The 25,772-nt window shown below is 32.2% G+C and overlaps 1 protein-coding gene across 2 annotated transcripts in view; it reads right to left on the minus strand.

Moving 5' to 3' along the window:
• Positions 1-789: 789 nt before the first annotated feature.
• LNPK (lunapark, ER junction formation factor) overlaps positions 790-25,772 on the minus strand; it is a 78,170-nt gene continuing 53,187 nt past the window's right edge. Inside the window, exons 9-14 of one of the 2 annotated variants that reach the window (XM_041721688.1) lie at positions 21,199-21,411; positions 12,392-12,497; positions 11,081-11,151; positions 10,092-10,262; positions 8,248-8,330; positions 2,194-2,336 (exon numbers count right to left, since the gene is read on the minus strand). In XM_041721688.1, the coding sequence (XP_041577622.1) occupies positions 2,328-2,336; positions 8,248-8,330; positions 10,092-10,262; positions 11,081-11,151; positions 12,392-12,497; positions 21,199-21,411 (653 nt within the window). In that variant the 3' untranslated portion in view covers positions 2,194-2,327. Of the gene's footprint in view, positions 2,337-8,247; positions 8,331-10,091; positions 10,263-11,080; positions 11,152-12,391; positions 12,498-21,198; positions 21,412-25,772 lie in introns of both variants that reach the window. The other variant, XM_041721687.1, reaches the window with a different exon arrangement.

The following is a 25,772-nucleotide window of genomic DNA, read 5'->3' on the forward strand; positions in this document are numbered from 1 at the left end:
AGATTATATTCCATAGTTTCAGGTTCCTATTTCTTTAATCTATGTATTTATTTATATACATGCATTTGATAGAGAAAAGTTGATGCAGAAAACTCTGGCTTAAAAAAAAAAAAAAAAGAAAGAAAACTCTGGCTTGATTCTGAGCAGCTGAATTATATGTTCATATTATTTTTTAATTTCCTTACTTGCAAGAGGAAGAATTACAGCCCTTCCATATTTCACAAGGATATCTATAATATAAAATGTTGCTATTTACTTAATTATTAATTATCAGGCAGTGAGCTAGGCATAAAAATTATGTAAATAATTTTTAATCATCCCTATACCCCAAAGAGTAGGTATTATATTTCCCATTTTACAGTTTATATTCTGGGTCAGAATATCCTATATTGCAGTCTCAGAGAGGTTGGGTGACTTGCCCAAGACTGCAGAGCTAGAATTTAAACCCAGTTTTGTGATCTCAAAAACTCTGGTCCCTATACCATAATGCCTCAGACTATTAACAGATTAGATTCATTAAAATACCTATCAGATATAAGATATTAGATCATAAAGATGAATTTTTAAATAACAAATGTTATTCTATCAATTTTTTATTTTTTTTTTAAATTTTTTTTTAATTTTTATTTATTTATGATAGTCACAGAGAGAGAGAGAGAGGCAGAGACACAGGCAGAGGGAGAAACAGGCTCCATGCACCGGGAGCCCGACGTGGGATTCGATCCCGGGTCTCCAGGATCGCGCCCTGGGCCAAAGGCAGGCGCCAAACCGCTGCGCCACCCAGGGATCCCTCTATCAATTTTTTAATAAACTATGTACAACTTAGAAATATTTGCCAATACACCATTCCTATATATGTCTCCCTTTGATTTCAATTTTTTTAATAATGGAGAAGAATGATAAAAGGAAGATGAAAAAGATAACCACGCTGTTTTTAAGGTCCAAGAATTATCATTCTGGATGAAAATTTTTCCCAGTCAATCCTTAAAACATCTATTAAATCCAATGAACTACTATTAACTGTCTATTCTCACAATACTTATTTGTCTCCCAAAATTAAAAATTACAAATGGTTTCAGGTTTTCCTGGATCAGTAAACTCTAATCTTTGATTAGAACCTCTAAATGTCACTATTTCTCTGAATTTGAAAAGCAATTAGTCTGAACAGAAGCATCATAATTTGCTCTCAGGAGTCTATAGATTAATTGTTTTGTGCACTCTTCCTAAGATTTTTCAGGTAGCCACGTCATCCACCAAGACACTCTCTGAAGAAGTCTAGATATTTAACAAAAAGAAACTGCTGCCAGATCATCTTTATTTTCCTTAACAAAATACACACAAGAGCACAAAATTCACTTATATATCACCATTATTTTACAAGTATAAATAATGCTCAGAATTCAAGTACAGTCAAGTGCAGAGATATTTCCTATATGTTAATATGTAAACATAAGCTAGTTATATACATCAAGTGCCTTTGGCCCAGCTGCAAAATAAGAAACATCAAAAAAGAAACACTGCACTTGACTGTTCAGTTGCATTCTTACTGAGAATTTGTACCAATGCCTATATAGTTACAGTTAGAACTTTCCTACCACTTAATGGAAATGCCTAAATAGACATCCCACACACACAAATATCTCAAGAATTAAAATTCTACCCATTTTTAACGAATAATTATTAAAAATCTTAATTGAGTTTCATTCCTTAAAATGAACACCATTAGAACTTATTCATAACCAAAGTTCTTCCTATGTCAAAATGGTATTATTTACAGGTCACACATAGAGAAAATGAGAATGCTACTTTGTTTACTTTTAGAATGGAAGAAAACATCTAAAAGTGGGCTAAATAGTGTGGGTCTTTATAATTTCCAAAGGATCTTACTTTACTGATATCACTCGCCTTTAATTTAACACCCAGGAGCTACAACTCTGACATATTGAAATAGTCAAGCAATCTGAATTCAAATGATATCAAACACATCCTTAGAGGGAAAGAGAAAGAAAAAAAAAGAAAGAAAGAAAGCACCACCTAGAAAGCAATGACTGACATCATCAAGACTACAAATATCCAGTTGAAGGCACGTGAAAGCATTTACTACATGGCCATCAGAGACTCTCCACTGAGTTCAGGATTAGGAATAGGATCGGCTCTGGGGACTACTGATTTGGCTTCATTCATTGAGGTGTCCTCATTCTCAGCCTCTTGCTTCTCCTCTGGTTCCTCTGTGCCAGATACTTTTTCAGTCCCTTGGTTTGTCTGCTCTGTGTCTGATATTTTCTCGTCTGTCTGCTCTGTACTGTTATCAAGAACATCTTGTTCTTCTACAGATTCTGAAAAGATAAAGGGTCAAGACTTTAGGTATATCCAAATGTTAAAACTGCTAGATAGATAAACAAAAGGTAAGTACACATATACAGGGACAAAGAAACAAGAGAACTGGCCAGCATTATCCTTAAAATCTTTTAAAATATATATGTAATGCCCTATTACATACAGGAATTGGTATAAATGAAGGGGAAAAAATAATTTGGGGAAAACCAACCCATAAACATACTTTTATCCAAAGTTTTCCTGAAATTAGGGAATTTTCACAGTATTTAAGAGCCTTCCTAAAGATGCATTTGAAAGTTAACTGCCAAATATATCAGATGAAATCCCAACAGATTGATGTGTTATAAGACAACAGCCCAGCAAATAAAGCCAATGTACTGACCCCCCAGATTACATTTCCGGAAGGAATTGTCTCCCTTGCACACAGTCAACTGTGTAAACAATAAATATGTGTGTGCATGTGTGTGTGTATGTGTAGTGCTATTTCCCACATTGATTTACCTTTCTATTATTGAAACACTAAGATGGTCTGGATCCACCTTTTCCAAAGGCATGACAAGTCTCCCCCCATCCCTCTACAAAACAAGTTCTCAGGATTTAAACTACTGGGTCAGAATATCCTATATACCTAGAACACAAGGAAGCAAAAGTTAAGAGTCTTTTGCCCCTGTTTCCATAGAGAAAGCTAAGTGAGGGTTTTGGTTCCTATCTAAAAATTTATTCCCTTTAAGTTCTCTTGAGTTTCATTAAATTAAAATCCCTTAATAATAATTTTGTTCAGTAAAGTCTCTTTAATTTTTTAAAGTTTAAAGAATGAAATGAGAGAGAGATTGTCAGAAGCAGAAAGCTTTGGGCCTCCTAATTTTCACGTCAAAAATAAAAATCTAGCTTTTGTTTTTGTAATAAATAGTAAATATTCTTGTTAGGAGAAATATGGCTAAACCACATTGGCCCAACAAATAAGCAAATTTTACTAATCTCATAAAAGATCCCTTATGATATACTACAAGTGTTATTAACTCAAAAAATCTGAAGGAAAAGCCAATCTACATTAGTAAAAAGTTCAAGTTTAGCTCCTTTACAGTACATGTCAGAGTCTTGCTAAATAAATAAAATGAATTAATAGTTTTGCAAAGAAATTATGTGCTATAAGCACAATGGAAATGGAGGTCTTACAGATTCATGGTTTTACCATAATCAGTTTTAATAAATACAACTTAATCTATATCTCACACACTCATACCAAGATATTAAAATATTTAAAAGTAATTATTTCTTTAAATAGATATCCTGGACTCTAGTTTACAGAATCAATTAAAACCTCTTTCCTTCTTTCATACATAGAATGCAAGTCTAAAATTCCAGTTAGGGACATCCAATTTAATGAGGTCTTAATATATGAAAATTCATACAATCACAAAACATAGTGAGGAATTGTTCACAAATCCCATTTGTGTCAAGTGCCACAAAAATGCTATTTTTATCTTAAAAGGAACTGAAAATGGCATTGTAGTACCACTTGGAATCTACAAAAATCAAGCTAGAAAAACAGGTGAGTTTTGTTATCTGAACGATCCAGTACACAAATGAAGAGCAGAAAGTGCAAATGAAACTCTCTGGACATGTACAGATCATTTCTGCCACAAGGGCAAACAAGTGCTTCAGTGGAAAGTTTCAGGAGTTGCCAACCATTTGTAATTCTACCCTCCCAGAGTCACGGTTTTCCACAACTCTCTGGCCATTGAGCAACACCTACTTGCCAAGAACTTTATAATTTGTTTTATTTTAGAAAGCCTTCTGAACAAATCAATAAAGCCACACGAAATGAAAAGACAAAGAGCTCAGGGTTTAGGACTCAACTCACCATTAAACATATTTAAGTGAATATAGGCTCAGATAATTTGTCATATTCTGTATGACCAATCGCTTTAGTACTGAACTTAAATGGGAGAAGTACTCAAGTTCATAGTTTATCACATTTAAGCTTTGTGATGTAACTATTTTCAGAAAGAGACACATCATTGGTCAAATCCAATTTAATTAAACTCTGGGGTCTTGAAGCAGATAACACAAAAAGAAGTACTACAATACTTTAACTCTTAAATGCATAAAGATGAACTCTAAGAAGCACCATGGGTTATCACAATTAGAAAATGACATCATACACAAAGCTTGCTTGTCAATACTTTACTGTATTTCAAAGAATATAAAGAAGCCTTAAAAACTGGTGAAATGATGGGTAGGGCTTGAAAATAATCAAAAAGCCTATTGATGACTACTTTTCTTCCCCCAGGTTAATTTGTGGAAAAGTAATTTTAAGAGCAGTAATACTACAGAAAAACTGCTATGTGTCACAATCCCTATAATGCAGACATCAGTCTAAATGACACAGAGAATTGATTTTTGGATGCCAAATGCCATTTTGTGAAAAGTCATCCAAACAAGATTTCAGTGGATTAGGTATGCAAAAATAACAGAATTACATGTTTAAGAAGTAAACCACAAAACTTTATAATAAGATTATTAAATATATTCCAGAAGTATTTACTTTACTTCTATGGGAGAATATCATTTGCCTATTTTAATAAAAATAGCTAATTTTTTCTGTGAAGTTGTAGTTTAGAATAGCTTGGTAGAATGTTTCTAGCAGCAATGTCCACAATAGCCAAACTGTGGAAGGAGCCTCGGTGTCCATCGACAGATGAATGGATAAAGAAGATGTGGTCTATGTATACAATGGAATATTACTCAACCATTAGAGATGACAAATACCACCATTTGCTTCGATGTGGATGGAACTGGAGGGTATGATGCTGAGTGAAGTGTCAATCAGAGAAGGACAAACATTCTATGGTCTCATTCATTTGAGGAATATAGAAAATAGTGAAAGGGAATAAAGGGGAAAGGAGAGAAAATGAGTGGGAAATATCAGTGAAGGTAACAGGACATGAGAGCCTCCTAACACTGGGAAACGAACAAGGGGTAGTGGAAAGGGAGGTGGGCGGGGGTATGGGGTGACAGGCATTGAGGGGGGCACTTGGCAGGATGAGCACTGGGTGTTATGCTATATGTTGGCAAATTGAACTCCAATTAAAAAATATACAAAAAAATAAAAAAAATAGCTTGGTAGTATAAAAATACATTATAGAAGATGTCAATATTTGGGCATAAATACTAAAAAAGAAACCAAACCTTGTGTTCACACTCATTAAACAGGCCTTTTCTCCCCTGTGTAACACCAGTTTAAGACTAAAGTTAAAATAAAGTTACCTGAATGATCAATACCATCCGTAAGATAATTTTCAAAATCAACATTGGCATCCACAATGCTAAGTAAACAATATATCATAATGTGATAAAACAAAAATGACCTACAGAATTTTCCTTTCCCCACTCCTGCCCCCTGCCCCCTCTCCCTAATGTTCTTGAGAGAAAAAGCTTTTTCTACCCAATTGTAATAATTGGTTTCCAGTTGTTTGGGCAAAGCCTTAACTTAGCCAGACAACTCAAACTCATAAAACTGAGTATAACTGTGTAACAAATACCACTGTCTTATCTATAAACCACACACATGCAAAAACATGTTAAAACGTCACATTACCTTTTGGGTTTTATTCTAGCTCTTGAAAGAATAATTTTCTAAGAAAATTAAATAATAGTCTAGCAAAACAAATTCATATATTTCCTCTAGAAATCTATAATTTCCACAGGGAAAAAAAAACAAAACATAATTCTATCTAGTTTATACCATTGAAAATCCTTCATATTTTGGCAAATTCATTTAGATTCTTGTTTTTTATTTCTTTTTACAATAACAATTACAAAAATTTGTCCTGCTAATGCACCAAACTTTTGCCTTGTTAACACATCAGTAGCCACTGTATGTGTAGACTTAAAAACTTACCCAAAGGAAAATTTATTTTATTAAAATGGACAGTTTGTCTTTGAACTCACAGGTCTTAAAGCAGTTTTTATAAGACTTTTTGCCTTAAGGAAAATGGCCAACTTATATTAAGGAACAAAGACAGGAATTTCATCTCAAAACTTAACCCAGTGACTCAATGACTAAAATTCAATTAAATAAAAACTACCTATGAGAAAAATCACTCATACTGAAGACACAGAATACTGTGTAATAATAATACTGTTATCTACCACTGGTGAACAAATCCATTAGATGAGTAAGAAATGTCATTATTAGGCAAAATGTAAAACATTAGGATAAACTGTTTTAGAAAAGAGAATCAAAAGGCCAAAAGATCTCTAGGTCTACAACAAACATGCAAAAAGATACTATCGGTAAGTTTACATCCTGAGGAAGCTGTATGGAATTAAATATCAATAAAGGTACAAGCTTTTTGGATGTGGTAAATACATGATTCAACAAAATTTACGTTATCATATAGTTCAATTTCCTAGAGCATAACAAACAACAGTAAAAACAGAATTTTCTCTAGTTCAACATGACCTTACAGTAACAGTATATTGCTTAAAAGAAAGAAAAAAAAGAAATCAGATTACCAATAAATTTCACCTTATTTAAATGTTACTAATGCTTTTTTGGTATTGATTAAAAGCCATGTTTTATTATTAGCAAGTTATTGCCAGTTGAATAAGAACTATCTTTTATTAAAATAATTACATAAGATCTAGACAAATTAAAACAATATTAACATAAATAAATAAATACATACATACATAAATAAAACAATATCAACATTTTTCAAACATGCTAGCCTAAAATCACTCTGCTGGTACACAAACAATCTACAATCCACCTACTCTATATATTGATCATAGTTAACAACAATAACAAAAAAGCTACATATCAAGTATTTTGAAAAGCACATTTTAAAAAAGCAAAACGGATAAACCACTTTAATGTGGCTTAGAAGAGATTCACTACTCATTTAGCCATAAAAGAAACTGAGCAACCTAAAAGTAGTTGATTACTTCGGCATACCATGTCTAATATGCTCTTAGATAAAAAGATAATCCATAGTCCTAATTTCTTATGTTTCTTTAATACAGCATTGCCAAAGCACCCGGATCCACAGTTCTAGAAGAAAAGTCTAGGAATCCAAATGAGTAATTAATGAGAGAAATTCCTTCTAGGTCTCCTTCTTTGATGAAAACTTTCCAAGGTTTCATATGTTGTTCTAAAGATTGATCCAAAAAGTTTTCAAAAGTCTTGTGTCTCATCCTAAAAGCAAAATCTTCCAGTAGCAGAACCAAGACAAAACTCAATTTCGAAGTCTTGCATCATAGATTGAAAAAAAAAAAAAAGTTGCTTCTAATGACTCAAGATTATTCATATAAATAGTTATAGAATATTTGTTGAAAGGAAAATTCAGATGGAAGAAAATTACCTTTTGGTTCCCTCTGTGAATTCAATACCTAATCTCTGCAATTTCTGCTATCAAGGAGCTATTTCACTACTTTAAATAATATGAAAATTAAAGCAGGAAAGATTTTTTTTTTTAAGACCTCAAGTTTTTACATTAAGAACATAGAAATCAGAAATCTAAGCCCTCACATACAATGGCTGTCAGCACAGAGAGATGATTGTGATGATATGGTGTTACTGAATAGTTCAATATAATCATTAAAGGTATGCCACCAGGGTTCAAAACAAATGCAGCTTCATCTTTCACCTGAACACTTCCTAGTCAATTGGAAATGGTAACTGTATATCATAGTGGTGAGATAGTAGTCTTGGAGAAAAGTTTCAATCTTCTGGAAAGCCAAAGAAATAAGGTTCTCATAGCCATTTTGGTGAATCCAAGGAGAAGTATGAAAAGGTTACTAAACCCAAGACTATCTTAACCAAATGGAATTGTTGCTTCAGTTTCTAGCCCTACAGAGTTGTTAGACCTTGCCTCAGGTTTTGTCTTCACCTATTAACATTACCTTATTAGGGTTGAGTTTGAGCCAGTTAGACTTCGTTCTGGAGATTTCAGATAGAAAATGAGACATCTGAGGTATTGCTCCTCCTAGATTTGATGAGAAGGAAAGGTATAGCTGGGTGTTGTTTGCTAACTATCCATCTCAACCTTAGCAGAAGATATTAAAGCATGGAACTCATTATCAAGATTTTTATTTTGCTGGCTGTTTTGTTTTCTTTTTTTGTCCCAACTATTAGCTTTCAAATATTCACTTTAGCTTTCATAAGCAAGGTTACTCATGGAAAGGACTTCAATTTTTCTTAGGCATCTTCAGTATGAAATTCTTTAGTTTTCAGTTCCAAGAGGCTACAATAGCAAGGCAGCTGATTTGCATGTGACAGCATGCAGCTCAGAGCATGAATTAAGCAAAAGAAAAAAACTGATTATGTTTGGAGTTGATGCTGCAGACGTGGAGTGGAGTAGGTGAAGGTACTGATTCCATGTTGATAGTATACAGGCTTCTTGTCATGACTATCTGTGTTCAAATTCATTTTAATACATGTTAGTAAGCCAAAAGCCAAGCCCAAATCAATACATATATTTTACATTCATTCTAAGTTTAAAAAAACAAAAAAGGTACTCAAATTTTCATACTAAACTTCTCACATCTGAAAATTCACTGCCTCATGTTATTATTAGTTAAAGCCGTTTTTTCACTACTCAGTGGTTATATAAAGAAGAAATCAAATATATGTAAATGAGAATTCCTAGAAATTAAAAGAATGAATACTGACTGCTAAATAAACTATGTGAACTAAACTTCTAATATGGATTTTTTTTTCTGTATCAGATATAGCACCAAAATATCATGGCCTGTACCATACTTTTAGCATCTTCATGATTCAGAGCTGCTTAACAAACAGCTCCCCACCTAATATTAACAAGAAATAGTTGGCAATAGTCAGATCTTGTATCTCATCTTTTCCATTTTTTCATGAAACTTCCTCAAGAAGTCCTAAAACAATTACAAGATGAGTTCTAAAAACCAATAAATTCTGATAAATTTTGTTTCCCTAAAATAAGGCTGTCTTACATCAAAGGTATCCATTAGCAATATTAATCTTGAAGACCCCAAAAAATTGTTGCAAGGGAATATCAGTCCTATCAACATAGTACCCAAAGAATGCAAGGATGACTTTCCAGGGATCCCTGGGTGGCACAGCGGTTTGGCGCCTGCCTTTGGCCCAGGGCGCGATCCTGGGGACCCGGGATCGAATCCCACGTCGGGCTCCCAGTGCATGGAGCCTGCTTCTCCCTCTGCCTGTGTCTCTGCCTCTCTCTCTCTCTCTCTCTCTCTCTCTCTGTGACTATCATAAATAAAAATTAAAAAAAAAAAAAAAAAAAAAAGGATGACTTTCCAATTCCAAAGTTTCCTGCTTGGTAACCTTACCCATTCCAGTGGTAGGCATAAAGCTATTTTATCAATGTTAGTTACAAATCTTATCAGAACTTAACCCTTTTAAAGTAGTTGAATAATTCTTATAATCTGCTTCACTTAAATAAATTGCAAAAATGATTCCATGAAAACATTATGAGTCAAATCTCCCACAGTTACACGTAGATGTCAACCCATAAACAAATGCTTACCTAGCTGTTGCTAGATGCTGCTTAACACAGTATAACCTGTATTTTAAAACTGAAACACACCAGACCCATCACACAGGAGGCTAGAGTATCAGAGCAATAGCTGATACATGCATGCTGCAAAATCTCATAAATTAATCCATTCTTATCTAAAAGCATTATGCTTTTATTGTTAAATAGCAAATATTATTAAGAGATAAAATTTTTTAATTAACATATTCATACCTTCAGTGATCTGGTTCTCTGATGAAATCACACTTCCTGAGGGCAAGGGACCAAATGAACTTGAGCTTTCCACTGCCTGTCTCTTCTCAAAACTAAACTCTGGAAGCCTTGGAGCCTGAGGTCTAGTTTTTCTTGCAGGATTCAAGAAAAAACAGTAGGCACATCGAAAAGCTGCAGAGAATTAACAAAATAATAATAAAATAAAACCACAGACCAAAAAAAAAAAACTTTCATGGACTAATCAGATAGTATTTGACTACTTTTGCAAAGTAGCTAAAGAACCCTTCAGAAATTATTTATCCCTTGTGAAAGTACTTCTGGTTTTAATAATATGGCAGGTGCTCTTACAAAAGCTAATTTTCAAGCACACTTTCTAATTATTATTAGAATTGAAATATTAATTTTAAAACAGAAAAGATCATAAGTTACATGGCAGGTTATCTAATAGCAAAACAATCTATAATAATCTAAAATGTTTTACAGAAATTACATTTCTAGTCACTAGAATCCTTAAATGTTTTAAAGTCCAGAACCTTGCTCACTTGCCCAAGAAAATGTAGTATGTCATATCTGCGAAGCATAATTAATTTAGTACAATATTTTTTAAATAGTAGCTGCACATGAGAATCACCTGAGGTGCTCTAAAAAAAACAAAAACAAAAACAAACAAAAAAAACCTGCCTCCCCACCCCAGATCAATTAAAACAGACTCTTCATAGGTGGATCCTGGGCATAATTTTTAAAAAGCTTTTCAGGTGATTCAGATACACAGGGAAGTTTAAGAAAACTGACCTAGAAGTTGTACACTGTATAAGGAAAACATCTGTATTGTTTTTCCTGCTTGCTCTGTGTTGTAAAATAAGAACAATATGTCTGAAAAATACATACAGGGATAGTACCTAAAACAAAGTGACATTTACACAGAAGTTGGCATAGAATGAAATATTTAAGAGTAAAATATTTAAATCTAACTGCTCAATAATTCTTACCAATGTATTCAAATTCTTCTTTCAAAGCCATGCCATTATGAGAAAAACACTGCTGACATATAAGGGCATATCTATACCAAAAGAAAAAAATGAATATATCAGTTACAAATGCAAACCCTGGAAAGGCTACTTTAGCCATCAGAGCTAACTTATATTTAACATAACAAAATACGTCAAAACAAATTAAATGTTACTTAATAAACAATACTCTTTAAACAACAGCCAAAATTTCAACCCTTTTAAAATATAATTTATACACCAAATAAAAAACAAAGCAACAGTCAAATGAATATATCCTTAGCAAATTAACAGAAATATATTCAATAACAGAACACTTAAATTTCAATATTTCCTAACATGTATGTCTGAAGATGACAGACCCCAAATCTGTGGCCAGATAAGATAGGAAAAATTAGAAACTCTTAGAGATTCACAATGAATGTTATTAAAACCTCTGAGAAATCTGTAACAAAGAAATGAATTTGTTTAGTCCAATCCAAAGGTTAATTTCATACATGATGATTCCTAAATCTATCCTAGTTCTACATCTTTCTCATTTCCTATTTATATATATATATAAATATATACTCTCTCTGTTCTCTGTGTATGTACTTAACAAATACTTGGCCCTATCAAATAACAACTTGTCTGTTTTGAATAATATACAATTTATTATATTAACATCAAATTCAGTCTTTTTATTAAAATGATAGTATTAATCATAATCTTGTCAAATATCTACTCTACTATCCTAAGTATTTTTTTAAAGTTTACACTATGGCAGTTACTTTGCTCACATCATGTTTATCTTCCTAGGATTATCATAAAAATCAAATGATAAAATAACTGAATAAGTATTTTGAGAACTAAAAGTGTCATATGTAAATTGTCCTCATTGTTAAAAAAAAAAATTGTCCTCATTGTTGTTAAAATCAATTCCAGCACTGACATCTATAAAACTCCATTTCTTACAACCTATCATTTTTTCACTATTTGTTTGCTCTTCAAAAGTTTCAATGAAATGATGCAATGTCCCTAAAAATAATCTTAGACAATGTTATTTTGTTTTCTCTATATGTTTTTCTGTATTTTATCCAGATTTTATCCAAACCCTTACTGAAAAACAACTGAATATTTACTCTGCAAGGCTATAAAATATTCTATTATGTTCTAAAATCAGGAAACAGGAGCAACAAAATTGTAGAACATCCTGTGCATGCATACACACACACACACACACACACACACACACACCCTGATCAATAAACTTTTTCCTCATTTTCATTTACCTACCACCTTAATAAATATTACCTGTTCTGTGGACCATCACCAACTAAATATTCAACAATTCTATCCAGAGCACCTCGTTCTCGGGGGAGAATGGGTCTTGCTAAAGGTGGACCTGGAGGATGAAGACCTAGTAAACAAATAAATACATAAAAAATGTATATGTATAAAATATACTAACATTTTAATTTAGTTACCAAGTACTACCCATGTTTATCAGAACTTTTAAGAGATTTTAAGAGAATAAAAATAATAGTGATTCTTATACATCTCTTCAGAGCACTCAAGTTTTCATTAAAAATACTACACTAAAAAAATGTTAAATTATGTTCTATATCAAAACCATCAATATAATCTATTTAGAAATCAAGCTATATTGGTCTCTGCACAAGCTAATTTTTTAAGTGCCCAGACTCATTAAAGAGGGCACTTGTGAAGCACTGGGTGCTGAATGTAAGTGATGAATCACTGAATTCTACTCCTAAAACCAATATTGCACTGTATATTAACTAAAACTTAAATTTAAAAAATAATTTAAAGATAAATTAAAAATTTAAAAACATATACATGTGTGTATGAATAGATATAACTAAATAGATTTTTGTAGGATTACAAAGGTAATAAAATATAAATAAAATATTTTAAAGGAAAAATATATATAACTTAATGTTTAATAATTTAATAATAAAATACATATTAAAATTTAACAAAAGAGGAGACCTCCATTTGGATTAGATTAAGTATTCAGAGGACCTTTGTATAAGAACAGGGGTCCGACTGGGACATTGGGATGGCTCAGCAGTTGAGCATTTGCCTTTAGCTAAGGACATGATCCCGGGTCCGGGATTGAGTCCTGCATTGGGCTCCCTGCAAAGAGCCTGTTTCTCCCTCTATGTCTATGTCTCTGCCTCTCTCTGTGTGTCTCTCATGAATAAATAAATAAAATCTTTAAAAAAAAAGAACAGGAGTCAGATTTACCTTCCCACCTAAAACAACTAAAATACTATGCAAAATATATGAGGAAATAGTTTTAAAGACATTAAGTATCAGGCAATGTAGGATAAAGATCCTTGAGAGACCAAAACCAAGTAAGATGAGACCTACAATTGCCCAAGCTTGTTGCCTAGAGAAAATTTCCAGCAGCTGAGGGAGGGTAAATTCAGCTGAAATGTATCAGTATCCTTGAGTTTGAGGAGAAAAGGCTGGAACTCTAGGAGACCAAGGCAGTTGGGTTCACAGGAAGAGAATGCACAGAGCAAGAACACCAAAGATCTACAAAGGATCTCCAAGACTGTTCAGTACAATACTGACTGTCCATGTATATCATGAAACCATCTGAGTATAGAGAAAAAAAACTGTCCCCAAATATTAAAGGTAACAATGTTCACATGGAGCCAAAGTATTGCATGCTCTCACCCAGCGAGAGTGGAAAACTTCCTAAGTCACAGGCTATTGGATTAACTATTCAGAGGACTTTTGTATAAACACATAAAAACATCCAGCATTTAGTAAGATAAAATTCATAATGTCTGATATCAGATAAAAATTATTAGACATGGAAACAAGAGAAAAATACAACCCATAATGAGAAAAATGAACCAAAAATGACCTAAAAATGAGTTTATAGAATTTGCAAATATATTAAAATACTTATTATGACTATATTCCCTATGCTTAAGAATCTAGAGGGAAAATTCAATGTGTTTAGTCAAGAAATGGAAAAAAATTAAAAGACCAGATTCAACTTCTACAAATGAAAACTACAATGTTTAGTATGAAAAATCTGCAGATGGGATGAATAGTAGTTTGGACGTTACAGAGGGAGGGAGCTGTAAATTTGAAGATATAGCAATAGAAACCATACAAAATGAAATACAAAGAAAAGTCTAAAAATTTTGTAAATAAACAAATTATCAGCAAGCCGTGGAACAACTACAAGCAGCCTAATATACATATAACTGGAGTCCATAAGAAGGAAGGGAGAAAGAAAACAATACTTGAAGAAATAATGCACAAAAATTTTCTGAATTTGATGAAATCTATAAACACACAAACCTAAAAATATCAACAAACCCTAAGCACAAGAAACATAATTTTGAACCAGACACAGACAATCAAATTGCTTAAAACCAGTGACAAAGAAAAAATGGCAAACCAGTCAGAAAAAGATACACTAGGGATGCCTGGGTGGCTCAGCAGTTGAGCGTCTGCTTTGACTCAGGGAGTGATCCTGGAGTGCCGGGATTGAGTTCCACATCAGGCTCCCTGCATGGAGCCTGCTTCTCCCTCTGGCTGTGTCTCTGCCCCCCCACCCTCATGAATAAATAAATAAAATCTTAAAAAAAAAGATACAGTATATACAGAGAAAGATAAGAATGATAGATTTCTCATCAGAAAATAAACCAAAAGACAGTGAAGCAATATTTTTAAAGAAAAACTGTTATTTTTTTAAATAAAAGCAAAATGAAGACTTTTTCAGACATACAAAACTGTAAGAATTCATTATTAGCAGAATTGCACTATAAAAATTTTAAAAGACAGAAGAAAAATGACACCAGACAGAAAGAGGTAGTACAAAGGAAATAACTGAAATGGTTACCATGTGGGTAAACAAAATTATTACCATTTAAATTTCTTGAAAGACAACTGACAGCTTAAAGGGAAATCGATCACTTGTTGTAGGGTTTGTAACATATGTTGAAGTATACTGTATGGCAACAATAGCACAAAGGCCAAAACAGGAGAAATTTAAGTATATTGTTGTTAGATTCTCAAACTATTTGTGAACTGGTATTATATCACTTGAAGCTGAACTATGTTAAGTTAAATATACATACTGTAAACCCCAAGAGACCCATTAAAATAACATGAAAAAGCAATATAGCTAGTAAGGCAATGAAAAAAGAAAATGATAAAGGCACTCAATTTGAAAGAAGACAGAAAACAGGGAGAAAAGTAATAGAAGAGAGGGACAAATAGAAAAAAAATAGCACAATAGAAGATTTAAACTCAAACCCAAACATACCAATCCTGTTTATGTAGCCTGAACATCCTCACTCACTATGAGCCACAGATTGTCAGAATAAAAAAACAAGACGAGATAATATTGCTTATAAAGAAAAAAAATTAAAAACAAAGACACAAATAGGTTAAAAATAAATGATGGGGGGGCACCTGGGTGGCTCAGTCAGTTAGGCATCCTAACTCTTGGTTTCAGCTCAGATCATGACCTCGGGGTTGTGGATTGAGTCCCATCACACTCCACTCTCAGTGTGGAGTCTGCCCGGGATTCTCTCTCTCCCTCTCCCTCTGCCCCTTTCCCTGCTCTCTGTCTCTCTAAAATAAATCCTTTAAAAATAATAAATAAATAAATAAATAAATAAATAAATACATAAATAAATACATAAATAAATACATAAAAGAAACTATATACATAAATATGCTAACACTAATCAAAAGAAATCTGGAATAACGGTATTAATATCAAACAGAGTAGACGTCAGAGCAAACGTCAGAGCAAAGAATATTATCAGGGATAATTTTATAATGACAAAGGAATCAATAAATCAAGAGAACATAATAATCCTAGACATATTATATGCATCATAACAGAGCTTCAAAACACATAAAGCAAAAAAACTAACAGAACTACAAAAAGAAATAGACAAACACATAGTGTGTGTATATATATGTATACTATACTTATATACATAAATACAATGGTATATACATATTTATACACATGCACACACAATAGTTGGGAGATTTCAACAGCTTCCTCTCAAAAATTAACAGAATAAACACAGAAATCAGTAATGATATATAGAAGACTCAAACAACATTATGTGCTACCAACTTGTCCTAATTGACATATATAGTCACTCTATCCAACAGGAACAGAATATATATTCAAGTGGAATATAAAATATTTACCAAGACAGATGATATAGTAAGACATAAAAGCTTCAGTACATTTATGAAGATTCAAACAATACAAAGTATGTTTTCTGACAAACTTAAAAATTAGAAATCAGCAACAGAAAGACATCAAGAAAATCTCCAAATATTTGGAGACTAACACGCATTTAAATAAAGATTTTGATTCAAAAAAATCAAAATGTAAGTTAGACAGTATTTTTTATTGAATGAAAATGAAAAAAGAAACATCAAAATTGTGATATGCAGTGGGTAGAGGAAAATTTATAACACTAAAACATCTATAAAAGAGGGCAAATCTAAATTTGTGAATTCAGCTTCCACCTTAAGAAACTAAAAAGGAAGAGCAAGTGAAACCCAAGATAGAATTTAAAAATAAGTAAATAAAGAGTATAAATTAATAAAATAGAAAATACAAAACTAATAGAGAAAATCTGGTTCTTTTGAGAACATCAAAACTGATAAACCTCTAGACAGACTAATTAGGAAAAAAAGAGAAGATACAAAATACTAATATCAGGAATGAGAGAAATGGCATAAATCTAAATTGTAGATAATAAAAGGATAATAAAAGCATATTATGAATAATTTTATGGCAATAAATTCAAAAGTTACATGAAATAGACAAATCATCTGAAAGACTACCAAATTATCATAGATCACTCAACTAGAAATAAGTATTCAATATGCTAAAATTATATTAAGAATTTTTATATCTAAGTTTCTGAGAGATAAGTGTAGATGTTCTTCAACTAAAATTTTAGTTAAAAAAAACAAACACCTTCCACAATGAAAACACCAGACCTCGATGCTTCACCCTGTAAATTCTACCAAATATTTAAGGAAGAAATATAAATTCTATACAAAATTGTCTATAAAACTGAAGATGAGAGAATATCTTCCTATATTTTTGATACCAAAACCAAAGATTTTATAAGAAAAAATATTATAGACCAACATCTCTAAGGAACACTGATGCAAACAATATTTTTTGATGTAAACATTTTTAACAAACTTTTAGCAAATCAAACCCAACTATATATATAAAAAATAAAACATCACGACTAATTCAGATTTATCCCAGGAAAGCAAGGTAGTCTAACATTTAAAAAATCTGTCAATGTATTTCACTACATTAACAGATGTTAAAACAAAAAATAAACTAAAACCTCATATGAGCATCTCAATAGATACAGAAAAAGCATCTAACAAAACCCATCATCCATTATCAATAAAAATCTTCAGCTAACTAGAAACTGAAGGGTACTCCCTCAACGTGATAAAAGCTATCCATATAAAATAAAACACCACCAACAAAAAAACTGTACAGCTAATACCACGCTGAATGGTGAAAAGATAACTGCTTTCCTCCTAAGATCAGCAATAAGGAAGAATGTCTGCTTTTGCCACTTCTTTTCTTTTAAGGATTTTTTTTTTAAAGATTTTATTTATTTATTCATGAGAGACACAGGCTGAGGGGGAAGCAGGCTCCATGCAAGGAGCCCTACATGGGACTCAATCCTGGATCCAGGATCACGCCCTGAGACACTCAACTGCTGAGCCACCCAGGCATCCCAAGGATTTTATTTTTAAATAATTACCCAATAATTCAAGCCACCCAATGTGTGGCTTGAATTTACAACCCCAAAATCAAGAGTTGCATGCTCCACCAACTGAGCTAGCCAGGCTCCCCTGCTTTTGCCACTTCTATTCAACATTGTACCAAAGGTTCTAGCTTGTATAATAAGCAAGAATAAGAAATAAAAGGAACCCAGATTAGAAAAGGAGAATTATCTTTATTCACAATGTTGATACCCTATGGAAAATACTATCGAATCTATTAAAAAACTCATAAAACTAGGGGGCACCTGGGTGGCTCAGTGGGAAAACATCTGCCTTTGGCTCAGGTAGTGATCCTGGGGTCATAGGATCAAGTCCCACATTGGGCTCCCTGAGGGGACCCTGCTTCTCCCTCTGCCTCTCCCGAATAAATAAATAAAATCTTAAAAAAAAAATAAAACTAATAAGCGTAGCAAGATCATAGAAGGCCAATATACAAAAATCAACTGCATTTCTATGTATATTAGCAATGAACAACTGTAGGTAGTAAAACAAAGCCATTTTGAGCCGTTTAGGCTCAAAAATTGGAAATAATTACATATACATTTATCCAAAAAAAAAGTGCAAAACCTGTATACTGCACACTACAAAATGTTGCTGAGAAAAACTGAAGATCTAAACAGATATACTGTGTTTTATTATATAAAACACTGTTTTATATAATATTATATAAAAAACTGTGTTTATTATATAAACACAGCAGTATCAGAAGAAACAAATGGAGAGTGGAAGAATAATCTAGTTTTAATTAATGACTTACATTATATAAAAACATCAATAACAAAAATAAAAAGTTATGAATTGTGAGAACTGTTTGTAGGATATACTCTGAATGAAGAGACAACACAGAAGGCAGCATTGAAAAGAAAGTGAGATAATAAAATAAGTGATGTTTGCCTTTGTAAAGCAAGGCAGGATGAACATAAGCATAAGATAGACAGCAATGAAGGTTCACATGGAGACCTCATAGAAGACTGCAACAAAATGAGGCCTTGCTGAAATAAGCCTTGCAGTATAAGGATACAAGGTTTTCAAAATGATTGTGACAAAAACTATAAAGTATTAAAGAATAGCTTTAGAGTAGCAATACTGTATTAATATTTTAAAGGCTAATAAAGAGATTTGCTTTGTAAATGGTCACAAACCTAAAGGTTGTTACTATCTGAAAAAGGGCAAATGATGTCAAAATTGTAGCAATTAACAAATGAAATTTAGGTTCTAGAAGAAGTTCTTAGTGTAACAAATCAAGAACATTCATCAGATTTCATCAGATAAGTTATTGGCTTACTTGTATTAACAATATTCGATCATTTATGATCAAAACATAAATTTGATTACAGACGTTAAATGTCATCTCTCAGTATCAAATTTTCAACTTGAATAAGTATGCCAAATAGTATCTTGAAAGCATTTAGGTCAAATTAACTTTTGCTGGAATATTTTACTTCTATATGTTTAAAATGAGTATGTCCATAAAGGAATCTGGATACATAAAACAACAGATTTCATAAAAATATCTTAAATGCTGTACATACTAATAACTTTTAAAATAAAACATCTTCATATTTATGCTGTTATAGATAACAGCAATTAATACAAACATCAAGAGCAATCATTGTAGGAATACTGGTCATTTTTACACAGCTTGGCAAATTATCAAGTACCTGCTGGTTATTAATTTTCAAACATATGGGAGCCCTGTGGTAATACACATTAAATTGATTCTCTTCCACAAATATGGCATAATGAAAAAATGAATTATTAATCTTCTCTATAAGAAATCATTTAACTCATTCATATTTTTGGCAATGCACAACTTAAATAGTCTTCTACATGGAAAGTGAATTAAAAACTTAAGCAAAATATGTTTTATTTACATAATCATGAAATTTAGACTATTGTTCCCTCTATAACCCTATTCTTATATGTGCAATACAATTTTTATTACTTTATACAAGTTGCTAAACTTTTATTTTCTTAAAATTTAGATACACAAATGTATATAATTCATGCATTCTCACAAAAAAGTTCTTTCATTAAACTAAGAACTTTATAAATCACAAGTATCTCAAATCAATCAAGTAAAACAGACAATTCTCAATTTAATTTTTCTCAACTTCACAAACTATATGGCTTCCTTAAATGATATCGTTTTATGTCAATTTTAGAAGTATTTTTTCAATAACTACCTTAAAGTTATGATTTATATACATTTCATTTGTAGCCAGCTTTCATTTGTTTATAAATTATCAGTTTTCTAGTTTCCTAAAATCTAATGTTCCCCTTTTTTTTTTGAAAGAAAAGGAGGGAAAAAAACTAGTGTCATAATAACATTTAGATTGCCTTTATTTGTATAAGTGCCCTGAATACCTGATATCAACCACTGACTAGCCTCAAAATCATTATAAATTATATGTTAGTAATTAGTCATGAATTACCAAAGTGATTTAAATTAGAATTAAATATCCTAAGATAAGATAAATAATTTATTATCATATTCAAGAATCTGACATGGAAATTTACACAAAATAATGTAATCTGCTGAAGCAGTAGACTTCACTGTGGGTGTTCCATCACAGTCCAAAAGAAAGCTGCAGGGTAATATAATCTATTATACTCCACAAACGGGGTCTTCCCCTAGAGATCTACCACATTGAAAAAGAGAATCCAAAGAAATGAAATAGAAAAGGCAATATGTTAATTTAATAGAACTTGATGCTAAAGTACCTGTCAGAAAATACTAAGGTTCAATGGCTTAATAAAAGAAAAAATCTACCAGCCCATATTAACAATAATAGTATTATACACCACAATGCAGAAATAGTCTTCCTGGAATATGTTGTCATGTTTAAAAATATATGTGGAAAAAAATAAAAATAAAATAAATAAAAATATATGTGAAGAGTTTAGCAAAAAGCATGAATATATTCCAAAAGTGTTCTCTTCTATCCCATTTTATATAAATCTGGAGCCATTCTAAAGCTGAATATAAAAAGATATGCTATACTGTTGACTATGGACTACTACAAAGTTTTATTGCCATTTAAACAAAGAAGCCATAACAGTTAAATGAGCTCAAGAAATAGGTTTCAGTATCACAAGGTGCCAGCTGTAAAGAGTTATGGCTAATTGAATATGGAACTCCTGCTTAATCAGATAACTGCTCTGCTATTTCCAAATGAAATGCCATTTCCATACTGCCTGAAAATGGCCCGTTTTATTGGTAACCAGAGAAAACAATATAAACTGTAAATAACATTAAGTGCTCTGTTTACCCATTCCAGGCACTGAAGTAGCAGGGGATCCAAGACGTCTTGGTAACACATTTGATGATAGGGCTGGAGTAACAGTTCTTTCAGGGGGTCCACCAGGGGCTGAACTGTCCTTTGGTGGTCCAGGAGATACTGGAACTTGCGGAGGAGGGCCCTGGCTAGAGCTTGCTGGTGTTGGAGAAAGGTTTCTCTGAACTGCAGTTCGCTGACGAATCTCTGAGAATAACAATTAAAAAGAGCATTTTTTATTTAATATCCATATTAGCCAATACCACAAAATGACTCACATTTAATAAAGTTTTGTGGCACCAGAAAGCATCTGTAGGGTCAAAACTTCTTGTAATAAGAAATTTATAAAATGTACACTGAGAACTATTACAGGGTACTTACTCCATTTCTGACCCTACATTTCCAACTGCATATATTTAGACAAAATCCTTGATTTAAGTCTATCTACAGATATCACTTTTCAAAATAAATACAAATAAAATAATCACCCAATTATGTGTCCTGTCTTTTTACATTAATTCTTCCTAATTTATGATAAAGGAAAGTAAGTTTATCAGAATTAGTGAAAACTGATGAAAATGGCAGACTTGTTTTTTCAAGATAATGAGTGAGTAAGTATATTCTGGAATTATCAAATGATTTATGAAGTACTTAATCTAAGTAGTCACAGAAATGCTGCAAAAGTACTCTTTACTATTAGGAACTACTCCTAATCTCCTTTATACTATTACTGTCTCTTTGATAATTTTTTTTCCCCAATACATTCAATAAAGGAAAACTTCCTCTCTGTATAAACAGTTATCATCATAAATAAATCTTATCTTTTAGTTGCAGAAATTACAAGATTTTCTCTAACAGGGGCTGGTAAATGTGCCAAATCAGGCTCCTGCCCCTTTTTGTAGTTTTATTTAAAACACAATGCTCTTTTGTTTACATATTGTCTATAGCTCTTTTAGAAAAGCTGAGCATTTGCAAGAGATCATGGCTGTCAGAGCCATTTACTATATTTACTATCTTGCCCTTTACAGAAAGTTTCATGATCTCCTAACTCCATAACACAAATGTAATGCTATCATTTCCCCTTACCACCAATATCTTACTTGAATGTTGATGGTAAGATCTCAAGTAAAGAAGTGCTTATAGCTTTTTAATTCTACGTATCACCTTAAATTATCACAAATCCTCAAACAGTAGGCGGAAACTCAAGAAATTAAATTTTAATTGGCATGACTGGTAAAAATGCATACTTCCAGAAGCAAAATATTTTAAATTTGGACTCCATTTGACAGCTAAGATTTTCATGAAGAGTTCATTGGAACTAAAAGTACACCTCTAGCATCAGGTTTCAGTTCATTACAATCTAGCAGAAACTTCTTTAGAATCTTGGCTGTAACTTATAGCATTATTTGACCTCAGATGGGTTAACTTCACTAAACCTCTTTTCTTTATCTGCAAATTTAGGATAATAATATTAATTCACAGAATTGTTATAAGGATTAAATGATATCTGTATCGATAGCCCACATTTATCAAATGCATAATATTTCAGATGACACTGTTTTCACACAAAGTATTTTCAAATGACCCGTTAGTGAACTGTAATTACTGAAACCAAGTAATTTTCCTCTGCGTTTTAATTGTCTCTAACCTGGCCACTGAAATAATAAATTAAAAGCAGATCATCATTATATAACTGGAACTGTCTTTGTATCTTGCTATTTTCCATGCAGTTTATTTAGAAATTTTCAGATTTTACCTGGACTAATTGTAACCTAATATCTCCTGCAAATTAGCTGGTTACTTATCTTTTACTCACAAGGAACATCTCAAAAGGTGGTTGGTTACACACAGGGAAAGCCATGAAATGCTGCAAAAGGTATTGAGGGGTGCCTGGCTGGCTTGAGTTGGTAAAGCATGCAACTCAATCTCAGAATTGGGAGTTGAAGCCCCACATTGGGTGTGGAGCACTGATGTGATGAGCACTGGATATTATATACAAATGATGAATTATTGAACACTGGATCTGAAACTAATGATGTACTATATGCTGGCTAATTGAATTTAAATTTTTAAAATGCTGCAAAAGGTATTAAGATCAATGTAATTATATTAAGATTGGTCATTTAAATTAATTTTTACAAAACAAGATATCAAATACTATAAATCATTTTTTAGCCAATTTTCAGGTAAAACATAACTTTAAAAAATGACATTTTTCTTCCAGATAAACAAAAGTTTAACATTATCAGACTGTATTAAAAGTAGTTATTACTCTTTTACTTCTTAAAAACAGACTTGAAACTGCTTCCTCTGAATGTGCATCTACTTTGCAACAATTAACTCAAGTACCATTTTAACATACATCACTCATGAACTACTAAAAGCTGAGGTCTATAACTAGCTAGGCTAACAAAGGACACCACATCTAGCATTCTGTAAAAGAGATTTGGCTTAATAATTTCTAAATCTATATTTAGACAGAAAATAGGATGCCCAGGTGGCTCAGCGGTTGAGCACATCTGCCTTCGGCTCAGGAAGTGATCCTAGAGTCCCGGGATCAAGTCCCACATCGGGCTCCCTGCATGGAGCATCCCTCTGCATATGTCTCTGTCTCTTTCATGAATAAATAAATAAAATCTTTTCCATGAAAATAAATAAATAAATAAATAAATAAATAAATAAATAAATAAATAAATAAAATCTTTAAAAATATAAATAAATAAATTTAGGCAGAAAAAAGGAGAAAATTATATAAGGATGAGGAAAGGAAGTTTCATCATTTTCAAAGGAAAAGCAGGTAACAAAATTACAATATCAACAGATGAAAATAGCTAGCAACAACATCAAATCTATATTTGGTAAGGTGTTGTGTTATGAAATATTCTGGTAGTCTCAATTTAAAATATCTAAGATTTAAAAAACCAATAAATAAATAAAATAAAACATCTAAGATTTCTCTACTTTTAGTTACTTGTCATTCACGAATGCTTTGTATTACTCTAAAAAGTTTCTGGTATTCAACAAAGTATTATATTGGTTATATTTAACATTTCCTGCATTTAAATGTAAAATACCATCCCACAAAAAAAGATCTACCAAGCATTTAACATCAATCTGGTAAAGAATCATAAGAAGTTTTCCATAAGTTCAATTCTTGAACTAGAGGATTTTTCAAAATCCTTATCAGTGATCAGTCACTGATTCAATAAAAAATCACACCACGTATGAGTACATATCTATATTTTTAAATTCAAAATGAACAAAATAGAATCTAAATGAGATTTTTAAAAACTTCTATATTACAATAAACAAAGTTTAAAATAATAATAAAATGGCGCCTGGGTGGCTCAGTCAGTTAAAATAATGATAAAACAAGATAGTTGTTAAAAAGCATAGACTCTGCCTGAAGTCAGTCAGTCAGAGAAAGAAAAATACCATATGATTTCACTCACATGTGGAATTTAAGAAACAAAACAGATGAACATGGAGAAAAAAAGAGGCAATCCATAAAACAGGCTCTTAACTATAGAGAACTAAGGGTTGATGGAGGGAGATGGGGGGATGGGTGATGGGGATTAAGGAGGGCACTTGTGATGAGCACAGGATGTTGTAAGTGATGAATCACTAAACTCTACACATGAAACTAATATTACACTATATGTTAACGGGTATTTAAATAAAAACTTGAAACTACAAAGAAAAAAAGCAGACTCTGGGATGAAGCTCTATTGATTTAAATTTCAGCTCCACTCTGTTTATTAGATGTGCATGCAGCCTTTTCTGAATTGATAACAAGTCTCAGTTCAGCTTCCTTATAATAGGAATACTTACTTCTTACAGTTGTTATAAAGATTTAATAAGATAAGCAACAAAAAGGGTTTAACCAAAGCACAGGTACTTACCAAGTACTTAATAAAACCTACTAGAAATAGTATTCAACTAAAGGCCAGAGATTACAATAAATCAAAAGCTAAGCAATCTAGAATTTCTAAAGCAAAAATTAAAATAAAATGTAGATATTAATGTACAATTAAATGTTTTCCTAAACATATTTGTGAGCTTACTAGTGTAAATTCACAATTTATGCAAAAACTTAAATCCATTAACTCTAGCTTGCTCTAAAATAATTCTTGAGACAAATGTTCTATAATACAAATAATTCTCTTGATATACTGGATTTTTAAATACCAACTGTTTACTTGAAGAGGGTTTTGTCTTCATTTTGGTATTAAGCTGTAGTGGGAAGAATAGTACACTACAGTTAGAAGACTTGGATTTTCATCCTAGCAGATACCACCAGTTCCTTATGCAAACTAAAGTCTTTTTTTTTTTTAATTTTTATTTATTTATGATAGTCACAGAGATAGAGAGAGAGGCAGAGACATAGGCAGAGGGAGAAGCAGGCTCCATGCACCGGGAGCCCGACGTGGGATTCGATCCTGGGTCTCCAGGATCGCGCCCTGTGCCAAAGGCAGGTGCTAAACCGCTGCGCCACCCAGGGATCCCCAAACTAAAGTCTTTTATCCACTCTGGGTTTCAAATTTCTTTAAAGAGTGTTGGCAAAACTA

Source organism: Vulpes lagopus, chromosome 11, assembly GCF_018345385.1.
Source record: "Vulpes lagopus strain Blue_001 chromosome 11, ASM1834538v1, whole genome shotgun sequence".
Classification (NCBI taxonomy): domain Eukaryota; kingdom Metazoa; phylum Chordata; class Mammalia; order Carnivora; family Canidae; genus Vulpes; species Vulpes lagopus.